At 41.6% G+C, this 17,073-nt stretch overlaps 1 protein-coding gene across 1 annotated transcript; it reads right to left on the reverse strand.

Annotated features, from left to right (window-relative positions):
• Positions 1-1,439: 1,439 nt before the first annotated feature.
• ptpn9b (protein tyrosine phosphatase non-receptor type 9b) lies at positions 1,440-15,535 on the reverse strand. Its single transcript, XM_033625015.2, has 13 exons — positions 15,445-15,535; positions 12,283-12,426; positions 9,962-10,051; positions 9,574-9,698; positions 9,300-9,405; positions 9,056-9,166; positions 7,242-8,170; positions 6,971-7,067; positions 6,042-6,111; positions 3,487-3,565; positions 3,196-3,346; positions 2,647-2,854; positions 1,440-1,882 (listed from the first exon to the last, which is right to left on the reverse strand). Exons 1-13 carry the CDS (start codon positions 15,475-15,477, stop codon positions 1,659-1,661), a joined length of 2,367 nt encoding a protein of 788 aa, XP_033480906.1. The 5' UTR covers positions 15,478-15,535; the 3' UTR covers positions 1,440-1,658.
• Positions 15,536-17,073: the final 1,538 nt, after the last annotated feature.

Raw genomic sequence — 17,073 nt, forward strand, 5'->3', positions numbered from 1 at the left:
TAGCATCGTACCAACATTCACTGATTTCAATATTGTAGAAGTTTTACAAAGACATAAATATAGTAGGATACAATACAGTAAAAAATACAAAATAAAGTTGATATAGTTTCTTTCTTAAATGATAATTTACCAGAGGCAAACCCAGAAACGGATCTTTGACACTAGGCAAAAAATACTAGAATTACCCCCTGAGGTCAAATGATAAAAGAATAGCCATGTCTCAAACCAGAGCTTAGTCCCAGATAACTCACTACTTTCATGTTATTCTGAAGTAGTGTACTATGTACAGGACCATATTAGGCAAAATGTGGGTGTCCTGTGTGATACATAGTCAACGTGTACTATTCAAGTGCACTAGTTTGGGTGTTATTACTATACTAGCGAGACATTAAGCTAAGGAAAACTTGAAGGCACAATTATCTGAGGCAGAACATACCTCGAGAATCAAACATAACAGTTGTGGTATTGAGGGAGTAAGATTCAAAAAAGGGGAAGAACAAAAGGGGAAATAAAAGTTTACAGTTTCAGGTATGTTTTAGGTCTGAGAACGACGAGGCAGTGAATCAAGTTAAGGCCAAATTACTTAAGATCGTCCGATCAGAACGCTCCGACAGTAAAGATGATGTTAGACCTGACAAATCGCGCAGATTTGTAATACGATATCAGTTTTTAATACCAGAACACTTTTCTGTATTTTGTCATAGCCTGGCTCGCTACATAGATATTTCTTCTCACGGTTAAGTCAATTATATTAAACAAGTTTTTTTTTTTTTTTGCTCTTCTTTCAGAGGTTGTTATTATGCACAATAACGTATAAATGTATGTTACAAGAATATACATGGGCTTCAGTCTATAATATCTCAGTAAGGAGTACATCCAAGCATTCAGGGTGAGGACTTTGGCTTTGAAAAGTTAGTCTACATATGCACAAATATGAAACACACGTAGAAAATGCACCATAGAAAAAAAGGACATGGAAAATAAAGGGAGGAAAAAAAAAAAACGGAAATGGACTAAATGGCTCACACACTGATCTACTGTCACTTACGACCATTTGCTCACACACAGCCATTTCCTCTCAAAAAAATAAAAAAACACAAACAAAAAATGTTTTCAAGTTTCATCTTTTCATCCCCCTCACTTTTTATCTGTGATCACAGACTTGTTCAGGGTTGAAAAGGAACAAGAAATACAAAAGAACAAAGACTGGGGTTTGGAGGGTGTCAAGGGGTACAGTTCAAGTTTGTCATTCCTCATGTGCAAGTCAATATAAAAATGCTACAACTCGTACAACTCTCTTGTCAACAAGACAGGTTCAGGGCAGGCCAAGTCCCCCTGTAGTTTGCTAAATAAAAAGGGGCTCGGAAATTGGCAGGACAGCTTGCTCAATCGGTGACACAGTCTCCACTCCCTGTTTTTTTTCCCTCCAGCTCTTTACCTCTTCCATCGATTCATTCATATGACGGAAGAGTGATTGTGGGAGTCTGTGTCATTACGTCAGAAGCCAAAACAACATCTCCATCCTTTGTCTCTTCTCTTTTATGGCAGAAGAGTCATCTCCCTCCTCTTCTCTGAAACGTCACTCCTCACTCTTTCGTTCCTATGACTTCGGCTTAGGTTGGCTATCCCATTCGTTTTTCTGTCCCTCTGTGTGTCACTCACTCGCTGTCAGTCTCTAGGTCCGAGTCAGACCACTGCACTGGGCTCAGTTTCCCGTGGCGCTGGGCATACTCGATGACTGCTGTGTAGCAGAAGTAGTACTGGTCCCAGGTCTGGATGCTAAAAGCCCTCTGCGTACGCATCCGCCGCACCGTCTGACGGACATCTACTGTGGCGATGTCCTCCAGCCGGGACAGGCAGATGTCCAGTGTACAGAACGTGCCTGGTCGGGCGGACGGGAGAGAAGCATAGATGGACAGAATGAGGGTGGAGAGGTTACATGAGAAAATGTCAATTGTGAGTTTTTTGGTGTGTCATGTTTGATGTCACGGCCAGCCAGAGAACAGGTCAGTAAACATTAGCCAGTGCAGGCTATTGTGATGTTGAACGCTGTTTGGGTAGAGACGGATGATATTTTGTGGTGGTGCGTCATTGCATCTTGCTGGTAGAGGAGCTAAAATTAGCGTGTTCACGCAGGTGTTGTGTTTCCATCAATGCAGAACAGAGCTGGAGCTGACTGAGTGCCAATTGTAACCCTTCCCATTACATTAAAAAGCCAGATGTTAGCAGGTGTTGGTGGTTTTTTTGTGCAGTGGGAAAGGGGCTCTAGAGAGGTTTCAATTATTAGTTCACCAGTTTTAGATTTTTAGAAGTTCTTGTACAAACTCTTGTCTTTATACAACATTTGACATTTTGGAACTTTGGCTTGCTTTGTTAAATGAAAAAGGGGTTTGTAGCAAAATTTTTCATAAAAAGTGTCCAGAAAAAATGTTTCATATCCGTACTAAAACTCTAAGGTACTGCACTGGCTGGTATTGAAAATTTTCATTTGATATAGTTTTACAGCAACACCACCACTGTATGTCAACACAAAGCCACATAACTGAAAGGAATGTGTATTTGTATAAACACAGCAGTATATCAAATGAAGTGGCCACTAAATGTATTGCAGAAGTATTTGAACTGCACAATGGTGCAAGCGTTTACCTGTGCGGCCAATGCCAGCACTGCAGTGCACAACCACAGGGGGGCCCCCTGGAGGCCCCGTCCAACTAGAGCCCAGGCTCCGGACTGCAGCCTCCCTCTTCTGAAGTACATGCTCACGAAAGTCCAACATTGCAGAAGCACTTTTGGGTACTCCGAAATCTGGCCAGCTGACATAGAGGTAGTGGCACACCTCCCGTCTCTCTCCAGACTGATCATAGGTCACAAAGGTTCAGAGAAGAAAACAGAAAGATATCAGATTCTTTCTTTTGAAATGGCATGTACAAGCATGTGGGCCAATATGCCAAGTATGATCATCGAATTACATGAAATAGTGATACCTTAAACATGGAAGAGATTCCACTGACAAAGCAAACACTCAATCTGGAGTCAGCAATGTCATATCAAGTTCTCTTTTATTAGAAATTTCAACACCTCTGATGCCATTGAAAATACTTCATATTAAAGATATTAGAAAGAACATTTTATTACCTCAAATTAACAGACTTAGTTTAAGAATTTTTAAATACCAATGAATTCAGTGTGACTTACCTGTGTGTTGTAAAGTTCAAGATGGGAGAGTTTGAAGTCCTGAAACACCTGGATGTGTGTGTTCCTAACTAAGAAGTATCCGTACTGCTCAGTCCTGCCCTCCTCAAGAGGCCAGTACTGACCGCACTTGACCCTCCCACGCTCAACCACCCTGAGACACACAGACGTAAACATCTTTTTAATCATCAGCCCATTGAGGACAAGTTGCTACTTGGACAACCACTTCTGTATACAAACACCCTTTGTAAATCTCTAACACATTTCAAAACTCAGATGTAGCAGGAGTCTTACCTGGTGGTCATGACAATGATAAGTACCATCTGTTCCCACACCATGCGCCAGAAGTCACCAAAAGTTTTTGGCAAAGGACCTGAAGGACAAAAAAGTCTATAAGGTCATGGGAACACCAAATTGTATTCTACTGAGGCGAGGGTGACTGAGAAGGTTCTGAAATAGGCGTGTGTGTGATTAGTTGACTGGCTGATCAAATGTTGCTACCCTTGCTAGTCAGCACAGGGAAAACTAGTTGTTTAAACATATTATTGAAATAACCAGAAACAATGGGAGGATTGGCATGTAAGACAGCAGCTCTGATCATGGAAAACTCTCCCTTTCTCTCCATTTCACACACACGGCCTAACACATACAAGCGCTGTCAGACAGCATGTGCATGTGCACGACCAGTACAAGTCCACAGCTGTCTGCAGACGCACAAAGTATGTCCAAGTCTTCACACACACTTGCGCCGGTTGGATGTTGTTAGTTTGGCACACGGAAGATCCTGAGAAGCCTGGATGTGTTTGCCAATTGGTGTTTAAAGATTAAAGATTAAAGTTCCGTTGATTGTCACACACCTGAGTGTGTGAAATTTGTTCTCCGCATTTGACCCATCCCCTGAGGGAGCGGTGAGCAGCAGCGGTGCCGTGCTCGGGAATCATGAGGTGATCTAACCCCCCAATTCCAACCCCTGATGCTGAGTGCCAAGCAGGGAGGCAGGGGGTCCCATTTTTATAGTCTTTGGTATGACCCAGCGGGGATCGAACCCACGACCTCCCAGTCTCAGGGTGGACACTCTACCACTAGGCCACTGAGCTGGTGTGCACACTCATGCATGAGAGATACCACGTGAGTGACTGTGTTTCTGAGTAACGATAAGTCTGGACGTTAAACACACAGTGGCCTAAATAAAAAGCTATCATTCAAATTTTATTTTGTGAGTTGTCGTCATGTTTTGTACGATAATGTGCAGTGTTCATGCGCGGTGCAAAGTGCTACACATTTCAGCTGCATTTTAAACACGATTTGGTTTCTAAAAAATGTGATTATTGATTTCAAATGGTTCTTAAAATATATGTAGTATTTTTTTTTGTCCTATGTTTAGCCTTATGGATGGTTTCATTGTTATTTTGTTGCTAGGGCAACAGCTCTGATCCCTGTGTACTTCCTGTCAGCAACCAGGGAAACTATAAAAGAAGGAAAGGAAATGATGTCAGTGGCAGCGTTTGAATTTTGGATTGAAGCCAGACTGTGGTGCAAGTTTTATTTTAGTTTATGAAGCAGAATCACACTTTAGCCCATCATATCTTTGTTGTTTTGCCTTTAACTGAAAAATTATTCCACCAAATTAAAAAAAACACACACATCATATGATGTTCACTGACACTTTTTATCTAAATGGGCACATTTGTTTTCCTTGTTATTAGTCTCCACACAGATCATGGCTCTGTCCAAGCTCCTGTTGGGTCCAAGACAGCTAACCTACCCGCTGGTAGCAGGTAGTATTGTAGGCTACATGTATTTGATTAACAACGAATCAACCTTGAATCGGTTGTTGATATTTATTAATATTCAGGAAGGCTAACATTAGCCAGCCCTGTAATATTTCCTAATATAATCAGGAGGTGAGGCTAATCGCTAAATTACTATAAATTTGGACTTTTATCAATTAACGGTACTTGTTATTTTGTTTGTCAATAACCTAAGTTAGCATTTGCATTCTGTTTAGCTAACGCTAGCCGGCAGCCTACCAACATCTATTTGGAGATAAAATGGTAAACGTCAATGAGAAATAATCCTTCAGAGGTGTTAAAAAAGGTGTTGTTATGACTAGTGTGCGCACTAGCTCATAATAAAGGCTAACATTAGATGACTAACATTAGTGCGAATGTAAATCACTGAGTCCAGCCAGAATAATAATCACAGCCATTAATAAATTGATCTGGTTATAACTTCATATAACTGTCAGACCTGCCCTGTTTGTTCATGTATTGTTATGTAGTTTGGAGCAAACAGGGGCTTGAGTTGAGCTGTATGTAGCTGATGGACAGAGTCATGATCAGTTTGGAAACCAATAACAAAAAAAAATGTCAGTCAGCATCATGTAATGTGTGTTTTTCTTAATCCTGTGGAAGGATAACGCAGTCAAAGGGGAAACAACAAAGACACGATGGGTTGCCCGCCCCAGTGACTTCAACAGAACTGGCACCGAACCCTGGCTCCATTGCAAAATTTGAACGCTGTCACTGACATCTTGTCCTTTCCTTCTTTTATAGTTTCCTCATCAGCTGCTACATTAACAAACATTGCAACAGGAAATACATTTGGACCCATTTAGAATGTTTATGTTGTCAGATTTGAAACAGTCTGAAGATGAAACTGTGCTAAACTTTGTTTTCTGGGTGTTTCCTTTTATTTTACACTAGTCAACTAGTCTAGGTTTAAACTTCAATTGAAACATCAGGGAAATTAGTCGTTAGGAACATCCCTACCTTAGAGCAGAAAAGGTGTAAAGGACTTTATAAATATTATCATATGTAGGAGCGTAGGTTGTGTCAACAGCTGCTTACCCTGAGTTGCGATGTAGGCATTATTCCTCTTGTACCCATCCATGAAACTGGCATTAATGTAATCTGATGTCTGCAAAACACACAGAGGAAAACAGCATGAGACTTACTGGTATGGGTTAGGATCTACTGCCTCCTGTAGGAGGACACTGAACATTACTATTGGCCTATTTTAAGGCCAGTCACTCAGTTGCACTGAATGGTTAAATCTGGAGATTGGAGTGTCAAACAATGTTAATTTATACACAATATGAATCCTCTCAGTCAATATTAAGTTTCTCCAGTTCCTGAGATTCATCTTGTTGCCAATACCAACATTTGTTCCAAAGTCATACCACCTTTTTACTTTGTCTGAAGGACTTTTAACAACCTGGACTTATGTTCATAGTTTTGGCAATTTTTAGCATCACTTATGACAACATTGTGCTCATTTTACAAAAAGAAGACCCCCTTTGCCAAAAGCAGGCCTTTCCTTTAAACAACATGAAACCCACAGCATATGATATTGCCAAGCATTTCACTTTCCAGTCACACATACCAGACCCGTAAGATGAGAACAGGTCAAGACATCACAAAGAACAGACCCGAAAGTTGTCACACCAGTGTTAGTGTTGAAATTTAACTGCTAATACAACTTCCATTTTCCACATTTACATCTCCAGCCAATCTTTTACAATCATCTCAGCGCCCTCCACCAATGACTCAACTAAATGCATGCAACATATAACATTATATTCTCTGAGACGTAACCAGTACATACTTCTTATGAGAGGGTGGAACAGAGGCCTCTATGACTGATGTTGGCAGCAAACATTCATAACATCATCTTTCATCTACAAAGTAGTAACTTTTAGAGAACATCTGTGAATGAAATTATTCATTAAAACAAGAGAAAGAAGGAGAGAAATGAAATCTAATGTTTTTATCATTACCTCATCCTCGTCATCACAGAGCTGGCAGAGTCGCACTCGTGACTGGTCCAGGCAGAGAACATCACTGTACCTGTTCTTTATCTGATTGGACAGTTTTCTGGAATGGCAGAATTGAGTACAATGTGAAATATTTACAGAAATATTGACAGATTTAAATAGTGGGCAGATGTGTCGTCATTTTCCTTCACCTTAGTACAGAGAAACTGAAAATAAAGGAAGAAACTGGCAGAGAGACAGAAGCACACTGAGGAATAAAAAGAGATTCTCTTACTTAGAGTAGTCAAAGGTGCCTGCTGGTGGCTCCTTCCGGATTTCCTCGTACTCCTGGTAAATCCCCTTCTTCTTCTTTCTCTTCACATGTTCCACCAGATCATGCACCGTCATGCCTCCCTGCTCTGGCATGTGAACAGACACTTCCATGCAGCTATCCTCATCATCGGGACCCCATGATGAAGACAGGGGCGGGGACTGGGAGGAGGGCTGGTGGGGAGGGCGGGGCAAAGATTTCTGAGGCAATGGAGGCACCCCTTCCTCTCCCTCGCCATCCTCCTCCTCCTCCTCCTCCTCCTCCTCTTCCTCCTTTACGTCATCATTCTGAGACATGTGGGCAGAGTCTGTTGCCTTTCCGTCGACCGCATCCCCATCACCTTTCTGGGAAAGCGGTGTGTCAGGGGGCGTGTCTGACTGGGGAGGGGCTTGGCGGCCACGACCGTTCATGTTAGCATTGGGGCTCGAGCCACTAACGACCATGTTGGCCCCGCTCACTGCCGAGCCGTTCCAGTGTTGGTGGTTCCCCTGCGGCCTGTTTGCAGCAGACTGGGGGCTCTGCTGGTACTGTCCTTGGCCTCGAGTCCTGCCCTCTGCCACACTGCAGTGATTGTGTGGGTTAGCATTGCTATCATCGTAGCAGTTTGAGTTAGCCACGCCTAGCTCGGAACCTAACTGTGTGTTTATATGGGTGTGGGACAGTGTAGCGCCTGCGCTTGTGTTGCTGCACTCTAAGCTGTAGGAGCGCAGCAGGCTTCCCACACAGTCATGTGTGTCGTGTTCTTGTGTGTCACCCTGAACAGTGTTTGTGTGTGTGTTAACACAGGACTGGATCCAAGCCACGTGGCTATACTGGGATGTCCCACCCAGGTGTTCAGGGAGGGAGGAGACTGGGATGTGACTGGCCAACTCGTGAGCTTTCACTGTGCACACCTGGCGAATGGAGAAGAAAGAAAACACAGTTCAAATGACCAATGAAAGCCACACATCTTACACACTACGACATAACACTAGGGATGCACAAATTTATCAGCTGATTATTGGTATCGGCTGATATCCGCCTTGTTGACTGCCAGCGGCCTATCGGCAAATAAGAGGACATTCACTGATGGCAGTGGCCAATGTTTTTCTGTTGTGCCACATTAATTTTGCTCAGGCTGCAGGGCTTGAGACTAATTGCATACGGTCATCCTGGGGACGACAGAAAACATATCTGGGACAAACAGAGATCTTCCCCAGGATTCCTTCAGTACGAAAGAACACAGTAAACTCACTATCAACATGTACACGGACGTACAAGGATGCAGAGCTCATTGAAATTGAAGAGCGGACGAGGAGAGAGAGGGACCAGTGTTACTTCGGCAGCACATATACTAAAATTGCAACAGGCAGAGGAACATGTCTGAATCCAGCTAAAGGTAAACACAGATATTCATTTCTCCTTTACGTTATGTTGTGGGATAATTATACTAACAATCCGAGCCTATCTGTGTGGAAAAAAGAGAGAGAGTGGGGGGGATGACATGCAGCAAAGGGTTGCAAGCCGGAATCGAACCTGCGACCGCTGCAGTGAGGCATCGCCTCTGTACATGGGGCGCCGGCACTATCCACTACGCTACCGATGCCCCAACATTAGTTCCCTTTTAATGATTTAAAAACAGTTCACATTTTTTTGAAAAATGAAAAGTTCTTTGTTTTCCTGGCACAATGGCAGGAATAAGTAGCAACAAAAACAAAATAAACAACAACAACAAAAACATTGTTTCGCCCCCAATTTCACAATCCCTACATTAAACAACTGAAAACAGATGTTCGTACCCGTTCTCTCAGCTTCTCGCGCACAAATAGGCGAAGGACCGCGAAAGGTGCACGAAACCAAAGAGGCGATGACACAATGAAGACACATTTTAGACGAGCTGGAAACGCCCCCTGGAAAATATAAACATCAGACAGAGAAAATGATGAAGAGGATTTTTGTAATTTCACAGACACAGTTTTGACACCAAAAACTTAAAGGCAAGTAGTTAAGAGCAATGGACGATATTCCTGTATATTTATTTACCTTGAGCAAATTGAGGATCTTGACACAGAGCTCATAGTCAAAGTTACCATAGCTGGAGTTGGTCATATCGTAGATAAATATGAGTCCGTCTCTTTGAGTTTGTATACTGGGGAGAAGTGAACAAAATTTTCAAATTAAAAGCAGAGGAAAGAAGCTTGCCATAAGATATACATACAACTTTATAAAACATACCTGAGAGAAACTTAAAATAAGGCAATACTCCATACTACAACAACAGGGTGCAAAAATAAAGTTGTATGTATTAGGACATCACCTCTCTATGGCTTTGTCCAGCTGATAGATGATGGCCTGCAGCACAGCTTTGTGGGTGGTGACGTCTGGCCGATGGAGACGGGCAGTGAAGAGCGCTAGAGCGGCACCCTTTGCATCACGGCCAGGCTGGTAGGAAAATTAGCGGGTTATCATATACATCAATGCAAAGTCATTGTACTTCCATTGTATGCAATGTGTGAGAAGGGCAGATCTGACTATGGACATGCACATTTGCATCTGTTACTTCATCTCTATTCATAAAGGGACACAAAAGCAAGCATACACGTGCAGCGTGACATGCACATACACACAAAACTCTTTTTAAATAACCGACATTTTCTGCGTAGCCTGTATTCTAAAGTGTGGCTCACAATTGCTTTAGTACTCACCAGGACTGTGAATTTTCCGCTCAGCAACTCAGAGCGTAGCGGCTCCTCGTCAGGGTTGATATTGATGATGCCCTCTTTGATTCTTGTGTTCTAATTTTTATACATGATGCAGAGACAAGAGGGAAGGGAAAGACATGAACTTGCAGCTAAAACAGTGTGTAAAACAGCATCAAAAAGGACATTTAATTGAATTTCATAGTCTGCTGCTGTAAACCAAATGTCAGTGGCAGACAACACTTTTGTGCTTTGTTGTGGATTGTGCCTTCAAGGTTCATGCACAGAACTGTGACTGTCTGTGGTTCGTCCCAGTGGCAACTCTTGGTGCCTAACCGGCAAGGCTGGTTCTCTTAGGGAGTAGTTAACATTAGCTAATATTTGATTAAAAAAATCAGTATTTGCTAAACTGAAGGCAAATTACTCCCTAAGAGAACCAGCCTTGCATTCTCTGAAATGTCTTTGCACAGCTGTGGTACCTGTCGCTCTGTCCGTGTCTGTAACGACTAACAACCAGTCTAAGCTAAATTTTTGTCTTCAGCAACTGTGTGTTAAACATGTAACCAGAACAAAAAGGGATTGTTCCTGTTGCCAAAGGAACCATTGATATGAGAAATGAAACCACAAGAGTTTCACGAGACATAGAGAAAAAGTATAAAATCAGAATTTGCAGAAGAGAATGACACCTAGACTGACAGGTTCGTCACTCAGCGTCAGCACATGATATCCCTGTCTTTACCCATCTGACTTCATTCTCAACCTACATTAGAAAATTGTTCTTGGAAAGAATAGAGTACTTTAAACAAACTGACCGCTGGAAATCACCGGTTTGGGTTCAATGCCGGAAGTTGCACACATAATTCACGCAAGGTATCATGGTGGCTAAGAATAAGGTGGATACATATAACAACACTACAAAGTGCAGCCTCAAAAAATCTCAGCATATCTTGACACATTATTGAGAAAAGGGTTGTGTTTGTTGCTGGGATTCTGTAGTGTTATCCTAATTAGATTTTGTGGGTGTTTGTGATATGTTTTCCCCCTCCTGTATACATCTGCAGTGAAGCCTCAGTGGTCTGACTTCCCCACACGCACAGCACAACATGCTGCTATTCAGTTTTGAATAAAACATTGTTATTCAGAGCCAAAGTACAACCTGTTATAACAGGACATGGTTTACGACTTGTTTGCTGCTACAGTGGAGAGCTGTCAACATGTCATTGAGGGTTGTCAGTCAGATATCAAAACTTTTACACTGTGAGCAAACACTTAACAGCAGCAAGCAACCACATCAAATTATCTCATTCCTTTCATTTACTGGTCTGGCTCACAGGATGTAGACTATGGGCCATCTATCTCAGACAGTAACATGCTTTCTGTGTGTTACTGTTTTCAAAATCCTGGTTGCTGTGTAAAACTAGTCTCACATAGCCAAATCTATATCCAAACTTTGTTTAAATGCTGTGTGTGACACAACAAAAATGTCTGAGCAAGCAACCTATACGTTAAAACGTCTTTCATTAATGTGGCCTTTTTGTTAAAGGGGATTTTACCATTTTAATGGCTGTAATCACCTTTCCACCAAAACAAGCTCCCTCCAGACATTATTTATTTAATCATTTATGCATCCTCGCAAGGAGGTTGTGATTGGTTACAAGACATAAAAACAACCCAGAATGTTTTTTCCTTTGTGCAGAATAGGGATGCACAATAATATCATCGGTATCAGCCAACATTCTATACTATCAGAATTGGCCAACGTGCTTTTTCTTATTTTGCACAATGAATGAATATTACATACAATACAATGTATTTCATGTCTCCATCTGCTGGTGGGCCATCACGACAAGAGTATGCATGCATAATATGATGTTAATTCCACTACAGAAGAGACTTGATGATCACTAAAATTGGGTATCTGTTATCGGGCAAATGAGTTGTTACATATTGACATATTGGATATTGGCAAAAAATCCAGTATCATGCATCCCTAGTGCAGAACGATGATGTGTTCAGCCAGACCTTTCTCCAGCCCTGTAATAGCATGAGACAGGTCTGGCTATGCGAGACAATTCATTTACAAACAAGCAACATTTGTGATAATTGATACCAACTTATGAATTTAATACTGTTTACATCACCAAACAGACTTAAAGAAATTTTTCACAATTCAAATCACAATATCAGGAAAAGGTCAGGTCAGAAAACTTGCAAATGAACATCTTCACCAGATCTTTTAGCCCCACTTAAGACCTACAGTGTCATGATGATAATAGAGAAAGTGAATAGTCATCTCAGTTTTGTCACCAATCAAAGCACTGCTGTACCTTGTATGCTTGGAAGAGGTCGATGGCTCTGGAGACGTCAAACTTGCGGGCCATAAGAAACTTTACAGCTGTTGGTTGGGACACGAGCCCAGCGCTGTGAGGCTGCTCCCTGCTACGCACCTCACCCAGGAACTCCTCCACAGCCTGAGACAAACATGAGAGAGGAGATGGAAGAAAAGGGGTGAGGTTGTAGGTGTGAGAGGTGAGATGAAAGCAAAAGAAGTCTGCGCAGAAGGGGAATACCCAGAGGAGGAGAAACTGCTGAAATAAACATCAAAGACTTGGAATTTAGGGAGTAGACCGATAGTGAAGAAAAAAAGATGACAGAAAGAAGATGACAACTGACATGACAAAGAGAATGCATGAGTCTGTCAGCCCCCTCAGCTTTGTAGCTCTTTCCCTGCCAAAGTTACAAAAATGTGTGATACAGATGGCAGGCAGCAGCAGGCTGTGCCCCTGGAAGATGCCGAGGATAAGCGCACTCAAATGCCAGGAGACAACAGTCAGCTTGTTGTCACTCAAGTAAGCTGCATCTGTCCTCCAAAAATGTAACCAGTACAAGGAGAGTCTAAGATGGGCACTTCAGATTAACTGATCGGCTATGTACAAAATTTGAATCTACCCTCTCATAGGACGAAGAAGAAGAAAGCAGATGTCACGTGAAATATTCATCCGTACATAGGGTTTCTCTATGAATTGTTTTGCAGATGTGGTAACAAGATGCACCCAGACTGTGATGCATCTTGTCTCATGATCAGTTGTGTCATTAGATGACGGCAAAACACAGACACACTCATTAAATGCATTGCATTTGCCGTGTGAAATAAACAGCACTCCAGTTCTTTTTTACCTGAATGTTATTTTTTAATATGTTAGAGATGTTCCAGTACCATTTTTCTTTCCTGATATAGAATCCAATACCTAAACTTGTGTACTGATCCAATACCATTCGGTTAAAAAAACAACAACAACAACAACAACAGCGAACAGCTATATACTACTAACTCTGTATGGATGTGAAATGATTGCTCCCATTGTTGTATGGCATAGCTCAGGTTAAAACCCATGTAAAACATGAACAAATAAATATGAAGATTGCCATTGATCTTTATTTTAAGCAGTGTAACACACTGCCAAATTCCTGGGATTTTGCTAACGGCTAATGTAACACTTTTTCCCAGAAATCAATTCTTCTTCACCACTCTCAAAAACAGTAGCTGCCAGTGGCTGCAAAGCACAACTTGCTGTGTAGGCTGCTGTTTCAGAGTAGCGAAGAATAACTGATTTCCACTTCCAGGAAAACCGTTGTTTTATCTGCGTGTGAAACTACTTTAACGTTTATTAATAACTCATGTGGTATTGGACTGATGCATTGAATCATGTACTTGCCAGTGCCCAATCCAGCATTTTAGGCAGTATTGGACGTATTTCGGATATTGGAATTGGAACAACTCGATAGATACTGGTAATTTATTAACAACAATGGGAAATATGTAATTTTTCAAGATGTCAGCAGAGGTGGCACAACCCCTGCATTGTTACACTATGGAATACCCTGACATGCATGTGTGGGATCATGCTGTCAGTGCAACAATGAGTCTACAAAAAATAATGCATATTCAGTTGTTTATCAAGTTACAACACCTGGACTTAAAAAGACTTCTGAGCCGACTAAGCGCAAGGCTGTGACTGGACACACTGATGTTGCGAATACACACCCATGTTCGAGAAACCCTCACCTGGTCCTGACATTTCGATCATGTCAAGAGAAGAAAGAGATCAAATCAGACACACGATTGCATCAGAATGTACTATCTAGTGCCCTTGACACCCCTCAAGTTGGCATTCAGTTCCTGGTAGTTTGTTGTGTCATCATTCACCATTTTTTTAATCAAGTAATGTGTAATTTGAAGGTACTCTTCCTTATATATTCTTTTCCCTAAATCACTGATGGTTTTGCCAAGACGTGTTTGTATATGGCCAACAGTAAACTGAAATAAACCTTTCGGATTTGGGGCACAAGTCAGAGAAGGTACCTTTAAATCACACCCTTCGGATACACTGTATGCTACCACCAGTAGCTGAACACCAGCACCAGGATGGTCGCCTAGCCTCGGTGGGGCTAACCCAACGAAAGTCAACAAGTCGTTGACTTCATCACCGAGCTAAAACTACAAAAATTTTGAACAGCAAGTGTCCTCGCAGCGGTTAATCGAGTGGCGTTACTAGATCTGGTAAAGTGATGTTAGCAGTGAAGAAACAAATCGGCAGCTCTGGAGAGCAGCACAAGCATGCCCCGCTTACAGATCAGATAACCTTGAGAATGCTTGATAAAGATAAAACACGTAGCATGAAATGAAACTGTCACCAAAATTGCTGCGTGACATTTGATGTTTGCCATCAAAGTCAGGCCCACCCCCTTTACTAGAAAGTGATGGCAACAACAATGCTAGGAACCGGAGGATCACTTCTGTGAATTCGCGACCGTAAATCTGATAGGCAGGACACAGCGAGCTAGTTGGCTCATAGCAAACACTCGCGTTGATGAGAGTCATGATCTTGGTCTGCCTGTGTCATGGAACATTATGGCAACCAACACATAAAGCAATTAGTGTTTGGTCATTTTTAACCTTCACACTCGGTCCAACGTGATTTTTTACGTCTATCAAGATAGCTGTCGAGGAAATTCCCTGCAAGTCAACAATAGCTATTAGCATTAGCCAGCGGCTAGGTTACATGTGGCAGCTGGATGGCTAACGATAGCGTTTAAGATACTACGAGCCACATGTATGTGGCAAACCATTGGTAACGTATCGTTTGTTAACATTAGCGATATGGAGATTTCAATGTGGTCCATGTAAAGCTAGGTTATCAGCGGAGCGAGTATTCCTGATACACTGCCGGTTAAGTGGTCCCTACTACTACTAGCAAACGCCATCATGCTAACACACATGCTAACTGCTGTCAGTCACACCGGAGTCAGTCGGCTCAGGAGAGTACGAACGGGCCAGGGCTGTTTACTACACCACATCGTTTCCAAGTACAATCACCGTGACAAAATATATGAAAAAAACCGCCGGTTAGAGAAGAAACTGAAGGTGACATGTGAACACGTAGAAAGTGATGGGGTTATGAGGAAAAAATCCGTAAAGACACCCTTACCAGCTGCTCCTGAGTTGTCAGGGCTTCCGCCATCTTGAAGCCTCCGCAACGTCGCAGCGGGCGCGCCCACCAGCCGCTCGCTCACGCCCTACACCCCGAGACAGAGACACAAGCCCCGCCCACATGCATTCACTCAGCCACAGATTGTACACCGTATTTATCAATGCAGTTTACTACTGACAATTCATAAACTGCATTTGTCCACAGATGTTAGCATTCATTTAGAATATTTTATTGCTAACAGTAATTAACTCATTTAATCATTGCATTTTTTCACATTTCAAAATCTGTATTTATCACTGCAGCTTACTGACAATTCATAAACTGCATTTATTCATTGATGTTACTATTTATAGTTCATTAATTGAATTTATCAGAATTTTTGCTGACAGTAAGGGACTGTTCATTACTTATGATGGGGGACGGGGTGGTGCAAAATGGGGAGGCATTTCATATATTTTTTTAAGAAGCAGGGAGGGACTTATGTTTTATTTTTGGCTTTGGGGAGGGGTATACAACTTTACATGGCTGTATTTTGTATTTATTTTAAGGCAATTTTTTAAAGAAAACATGCCTTTCAACCCCCTGGTTTGAAAGGCATGTTTTCTTTAAAAATAGCCAAGATTAAACCATTTATCATAGCCAGAAACTGTAAAAACCGAAACTATCGTTGGACTGGACACACTATGTGGGACAAACGATTCTGCCAGAAAAACACATAACCAAATCTAAGCTCAAAGTAGTTATATTTCATGAAAATCCCTTTATTCTATGTCTCATTTAAAATTTTGCCCAAAATAAACAGTTTGCATTAACTAACCAGCATGCACAATAAGAGTAAAAAAATGCCTTTTTTGTGCCAATGCCATGATTTTGTCTTCAACTTTTAGCTTTCAAACATCCTCATTCAACATTTTTTTTTTTTATCTAACAAATCTAACAACTGATTTATGGTGGAGGGAGGGTCCTGCATTTTCCCCAAGCTACTCAGGGAGGCCCAAGAAAAAATATTTGTAGCTTGTGGGAGGGTCAAAAAGGAAAAAAAGTTATACCCCAACCACCCCCTCCTCTGATAATTAAAGAACACTCCCTGATAAACTTTGTTATAATTATGATTTGCAATTCAGAATCTGTATTATATTGAAACACTGACCGTTTAAAAACTGCATTTTTCTTTGTAGTTAACTCACTGGCTTTATTCATACCACAGACAGTTAAAAAAATATTGGATCCATACTATTGTCAGCTGACGAACTCTATTTATCCATTTTTTTTGCTACGAGTAATGTGTAAACTATGGTCTATTTGTCCATATATTTTATAATTGATCATATGGCCAATTTTTTATTTTTCATTCACTTTATAAAATCATTTGGCTAGTCATCCCATTAAACAGCCCTCAGAGCATCAAGGGAATGTTTACTATTCTTTTATTGGACTATAAACATACACATATGATTCAGCCAAACATTTAATCGAAGGACTACCTGTTCAATGGCCTATTACTAGAAGTATTATTAAAAGTGGCAGTAGTGGCAGTAGTAGTATTAAGAGTAGTAGTAGTGCACGGGAACCTTTGTTTTCGAGCCTGTGTTCCGTCGGACTATTTTTGTGGAGCACCGGGGCGGC

Source organism: Epinephelus lanceolatus, chromosome 3, assembly GCF_041903045.1.
Source record: "Epinephelus lanceolatus isolate andai-2023 chromosome 3, ASM4190304v1, whole genome shotgun sequence".
NCBI lineage: Eukaryota > Metazoa > Chordata > Actinopteri > Perciformes > Serranidae > Epinephelus > Epinephelus lanceolatus.

Coding starts and splice junctions, on each gene's coding strand:
- ptpn9b (XM_033625015.2), bottom strand. CDS start 15,477: ATGGCGGAAGCCCTGACAACTCAGGAGCAGCTG. Junction 8,171..9,055: donor GCGAGAAGCTGAGAGAACGG/GTACGAACATCT, acceptor TCCATTCGCCAG/GTGTGCACAGTGAAAGCTCA. Junction 1,883..2,646: donor TGCTGGCATTGGCCGCACAG/GTAAACGCTTGC, acceptor CCGCCCGACCAG/GCACGTTCTGTACACTGGAC.